At 40.6% G+C, this 6,000-nt stretch overlaps 1 protein-coding gene across 1 annotated transcript in view; it reads right to left on the bottom strand.

Moving 5' to 3' along the window:
- Positions 1–1,625: 1,625 nt before the first annotated feature.
- Positions 1,626–6,000, bottom strand: part of NIT2 (nitrilase family member 2) — a 29,660-nt gene continuing 25,285 nt past the window's right edge. The window contains exons 7-10 of the mRNA XM_073668089.1: positions 5,899–5,977; positions 5,378–5,476; positions 4,641–4,696; positions 1,626–2,233 (exon numbers count right to left, since the gene is read on the bottom strand). Coding sequence (XP_073524190.1) covers positions 2,145–2,233; positions 4,641–4,696; positions 5,378–5,476; positions 5,899–5,977 — 323 coding nt within the window. The 3' untranslated portion in view covers positions 1,626–2,144. The remainder of the gene's footprint in view (positions 2,234–4,640; positions 4,697–5,377; positions 5,477–5,898; positions 5,978–6,000) is intronic.

Raw genomic sequence — 6,000 nt, 5'->3', positions numbered from 1 at the left:
TAGAAATAAAGAATGTTTCAGTACATTTTTTTTTCCATATATATGGTCGCAGCTAAGCATGCCCTATGGTCAGAAATATAGTGAGCTAATGACTATGGTTAGTTAGGGTGTACCTCTCCTGAGTTAAGGCTGCCATGCACATTACATCGCCGTGGGCCGAACTATGGATAAGCCGGCAGCAATCTCCGGCCAGCTCTGCCATCCACATTAGCACTTGTTCGGCCCAGATAGAGCTCTCTATGAAAGAGCCACAGTCAGACATTTCTGGCAACTGCTTATTTCCAGGAGACAATACAATCGGCAGTCTGAAATTGGGCTTGCCGGATTGATATTTTCCCCAATTATCCGAGACTATCTGCCGAACGCATTGATATCGGCGGGTTCGGCCCAACATTAATGTGCATGGGGGGCTTTTTTACAGCAGTGAGGACAATCTATGGTTCGGGTTGTCTGAAGAAAAAAATAATGACCCTGAGATCTGACTGGCAGACCACCACCTATGCAGTGCGCATGCTCTGGAGAGCTGTAACTTTAGGCCCTGCTGGATTTAAGTAGCCCTGGATATTGCAAGCTGCTGCAGATCACTTTCAGGCCCACTGCCTGTATTTTAGGTAAGTACAAGCTGAAACACCATATTACCCATAGGGGATCCATGAAGTGACCACATTTTTTATCTTGATTTCTCTTAGTGTTTCTTAAAGCCATAAAGTTGCCATTTGAAATGACTTTAGTTTTGTGCCATGTCTGTGATCTGCTTTTTTTTCAACAGCATTAAACAACTGAATGAACATCCTCCGAGCCCGGTGATTCCATAATTTTTGCCAGGGGTTGTATAATAGATAATGTACAATGCCCCATTCACAATAGATATCACAGCTCACCTCCTCCCCCTTCTGTACAACAACCTTTGACCAGATTACAACATGAGCAGTTTATACTTGTATACAAGCAGAACAGGGAGTTCTTACACTTAACATGCCATTTTCTGAGGACACCTTCCCTTTAATCCCGGTGAAGTTAAACCACACACAAATTTATGCTGGAGCTCCACTACATGGAATGGGGACAGTTTGATAACTTAAAAGGGTATTCTCATTTCCAAGATCCTATCCCAATATGTAGTAGGTGTAATAATATTAGCAAAAACCTCCAATTAGAAATTTAGTATAGTTCTTCTGATTAGCTACGTCGCTTACCCCATGTGCAGGGCACTGCAGTAGTGACAGTTAGTTAGCTAGTTGCTAGTGGTCGTAACCATGGATACCTAAGCTACTGCAATGCCCTGCACATAGGGTAAGCGACATAGCTAATCAGAAGAACTATACTACATTTCTAATTGGAGGTTTTTGCTAATATTATTACATCTACTATATATTGGGATAGGATCTTTGAGATGGGAATACCCCTTTAATGCCTAGCACCATAAATAACTCCTCATAAGAAATATGTCTGCTCTTCCCCTAACAATCATAGTTTTGGCATGTTTGGCAGGATTGTCGACATGGAGGGGGATGAACTATAATAAATGCCGATATACAAATTATAGGATACTTCATGTGAGGCAGCTGCAAGATATCTGCCCGTCACACAGACAAGTAATACATAATATAATGACAGATTATAGCTAAAGGTTTATAGGATATCTTTATTAAAAGTAATAATTCTGTGCTAGATTTCCATAATAAGATATTGTAACAGATAGGTGTACAGACTGCAAGGATCACTTCATTACACCATCCCAGATTCTTCCTCCCCGCTATAATGGGGTGGAGATCACCTTGTGGGAAGATTTGTAGAAAATCATATTGTGCACCATGTTTTGACAAGTTAATGTCTGGATCACTCATCATATATTGATCTAGTCCCTTCCCAAAGGCATCCAATGCTCTGCCATACACGTGCCTCATAAGGAAACACAGCCATATATATATATATATATATATATAACTCCACTGGATATCCGGATGTGTGCCCAAACACCCGGCACAGATCCCGATTACCCTCGTATTGTACCATAGAAGAAAAACGCAATCATGTGAATGTGCCCTTCATTTCAGGAAAATCTTCCTTTTCATCAGAAGCAATTTATTAGATCTTCCTGTGACTTGTTATGATGTGAACCTCCATCATGGTGGATACAATGTTCACTTCTTCTCTTCCACACTGTAGAGATCATGGCGACGTTGCGTGTGAATAGGTATTTGCTGGCGAATCTCTGCCAGGTGCTTCAAATCTAAAAAAAAAAAAAAAAACACAGAAAAGGCTTATTACCATGATATATGATGAGGTATGTCAGAAGTACACTGTGTGCAGAATTATTAGGCAAGTTGTATTTTAGAGAATTATTTTTTTTATTGATGAACAACTATGTTCTCAATCAACCCAAAAGACTCATAAATATCCAAGCTTAATATTTTTGGAAGTTGGAGTGTTGTTTTTTTTTTAGATTTGGCTATCTTAGGAGGATATCTGTTTGTGCAGGTAACTATTACTGTGCCGAATTATTAGGCAACTTAATAAAAACCAAATATAGTCCCATCTCACTTGTTTATTTTCACCAGGTAAACCAATATCAGTGCACAAAATTTAGAAATAAAAATTTCTGACATGCAAAAACAAAAAAAAATTAGTGATCGGTATAGCCATCTTTCTTTATGATGACACTCAACAGCCTTCCATCCATAGATTCTGTCAGTTGCTTGATCTGTTTTCGATCAACATTGCGTACAGCAGCCACCGCAGCCTCCCAGACACTGTTCCGAGAGGTGTACTGTTTTCCCTCCCTGTAGATCTCACATTTTATGATGGACCATAGGTTCTCTATGGGGTTCAGATCAGGTGAACAAGGGGGCCATGTCATTATTTTTTCTTCTTTTAGACCTTTACTGGCCAGCCACGCTGTGGGGTAGTTGGATGCGTGTGATGGAGAATTGTCCTGCATGAAAATCATGTTTTTCTTGAACGATACCGACTTCTTCCTGTACCACTGCTTGAAGAAGTTGTCTTCCAGAAACTGGCAGTAGGTCTGGGAGTTGAGCTTCACTCCATCCTCAACCCGAAAAGGTCCCACAAGTTCATCTTTGATGATACCAGCCCATACCAGTACCCCACCTCCACCTTGCTGGCGTCTGAGTCGGAGTGGAGCTCTCTGCCCTTTACTGATCCAGCCTCTGGCCCATCAAGAGTCCAACTCATTTCATCAGTCCATAAAACCTTTGAAAAATCAGTCTTAAGATATTTCTTGGCCCATTCTTGACGTTTTATCTTATGTTTCTTATTCAAAGGTGGTCGTTTTTCAGCCTTCCTTACCTTGGCCATGTCCCTGAGTATCGCACACCTTGTGCTTTTTGATACTCCAGTAAAGTTGCAGCTCTGAAATACGGCAAAACTGGTGGTGAATGGCATCTTGGCAGCTTCACGCTTGATTTTCCTCAATTCATGGGCAGTTATTTTGCGCCTTTTTTGGCCAACACGCTTCTTGCGACCCTGTTGGCTATTTGCCATGAAACGCTTGATTGTTCGGTGATCACGCTTCAAAAGTTTGGAAATTTCAAGACTGCTGCATCCCTCTGCAAGACATCTCACAATTTTGGACTTTTCAGAGCTCGTCAAATCTCTCTTCTGACCCATTTTGCCAAAGGAAAGGAAGTTGCCTAATAATTAAGCACACCTTATATAGGGTGTTGATGTCATTAGTCAACACCCCTCCTCATTACAGAGATGCACATCACCAGATTTACTTAATCGGTAGTTGGCTCTCAAGCCTATGCAGCTTGGAGTAGGACAACATGTAGAAAAAGTATTGAAGTGATCAAAATACGCATTTGCCTAATAATTCTGCACGCGGTGTATATTTTTGCACAATTTTCATTTTATTTATATATTTTTTTTACAAATCCACATTTATGCACGCACACGTTTCTTCCTATAAAGAAGATTAAAGCTGGTTTCAGACATCCATATTTTACAGTCCGAGCTCAGTCTGTATGGGATCTGATTTTTTTTTGCAAACCCATAGGCGAGTCACGAGAAGATTGGGTCTGTGAAAAAAAAAAAAGCTCATCTGTGCTGTCTGCGGGATGTCACTCAGAAAATACGGAGGTGTAAACTTATCCGCAGGCTGTTGAGGTTGGGGTAAGAAACCCGCAGCCAGTCTTGTACATGGACGTGTGAATTCAACCTTATGGAAAATACATGAAAAAATGCCATACATGGAACAAACCGCATATGGACAGAATGCCAGGGGCACAGAAAAACAATACAAAAAAAGTTTCACATTTTCCTAATGACTCACAGAAAACATTAGGCCACAGTGTTTTTGTCCCAAAGAAAAAGGGCGAAAAAGCTTTAAAAAAACCCCAAAAAACTGAAAAACAATTTCAGAAAAAAATGCACTATTTGGCTTCAAGTGTTGTACTTTTTTTTTTTTAATAAATTGTATTTTTTTTTACATTAGTGACTTTCTCAACATGCAGCAATATCTGTGTGTGCCATTTTTGCACTTTATAACTCTATAAGACGAGTGAAAAAAATCCATGTAAAACGCCTGAAAATCTTTACAAGACAAATGAAAAAACGTCACAAAAAAAATTGCATGTGACGAAAGTTATAGAGAGCCATTGAAGAAACATAGTATTTACCGATATCTGCAGAAATGACGGTCTCCTCTGCTCCAGCCTTTACAACTACCTCTCCCCTGCAAAAAATAATAATCATGAGCCCCACAAGTAATCTTCATAAAGTCGGAATTGTTTTTCTGCTTCCATATGTGATACTGTATTGAAACATTTTGTTGATAATGGAAGGGGGTCCTGCATTTCTATCAACTAAAATGGATCCAGAGTGGCTGCTGCCAACAGAGAACTTCAGAAAGCAGAAATCAATAAATGTGATGAGCACAGACTGATTTCGATGGGCTCCTCTCGATGCTTTTTCTCATTCCGCGCATTGCGGTTCTCCTGAGGGTCTTCCCTTCCTCCATCCATTCAGACTCTCGCCAAGCTGGACCCTTCTACCAACGATTTCCCCATAGGGTGCCAACCTCCGCTGGTAGGAAGGGGAGAGAAATAGGGGCATGCAAGGGTCATAAAGATGGATTGCTGTATATAAATCTGATTTGGTTTTAAGCATTGTACATTTTTCTTTGGGGTATTTTCAGGTTTTGGGTGTTTATGGCCGAGGTCACAAGTATGACCTTTAATTAATTTGGTACGAAAGGTTATATGTTAATAATAGGACCCCTGCAGTGCCACCGTACGAAAAATAAAGCATTACTTGCCGGAGCTTAACACTTGTATCTTATTATTGTGAAATAATGGTCCCCCTTCACCCTTAACAAATAAGAATGATGTATGACATAAGGTAAAGAGGTACTTGCCATGGGCTGACCACCGTGCTGTGTCCCCAGGCTACATATGAGGCTTTATCGTCTCGAGCAGGCGACGCTGTGGCTACGTAGACTTGATTATCTAAAGCCCTAAAAAGACAGAACAATTCAATAAATTAATAGAAATGTCCACAGTTCATCCACTAGTGATACATTTGAATAAGACAGCTCAAGGATCCTAAGGAGCCCATATATAGGCGCTAAAAAAACAACCAAAAACTTAAATCCCAATATCCCAAGATTGGCAGAATTACAGTAGGAATTTTATTTCTGGCAATGCAATAACCCTGTATATTGGGTACAGAGTGTGGGGACATGTGGGGTGGGATAACCGTCCGTCGTACTAAGGACCTCAAACAATCACTTAGAACATGAAATTCAGGAAAGTCTGCGTATACTTTGGGGTCACAGGGAGCAAATCACGAGCTGCCCCTACATGCCAGATGTACATATAGGTTTGATCGTACAGTATCGATCTAACACTAGTCTAAATCCATTTCTTTTATACTTACCGAGCTCTCTGTAGTAATTCCCAATGTGCCGGACCAGTCGTCATATTAAATGCCCCCGGGTACACCAACAACTGACACCCTAAATATAACAACAGGGGGTCA

This window comes from Phyllobates terribilis, unplaced genomic scaffold (genome assembly GCF_046119375.1).
Source record: "Phyllobates terribilis strain yellow unplaced genomic scaffold, ASM4611937v1 Scaffold_2__4_contigs__length_985480577, whole genome shotgun sequence".
NCBI lineage: Eukaryota > Metazoa > Chordata > Amphibia > Anura > Dendrobatidae > Phyllobates > Phyllobates terribilis.
The sequence above is the reverse complement of the archived record's forward strand: the minus strand, read 5'-3'. Positions and strand labels throughout refer to the sequence as shown.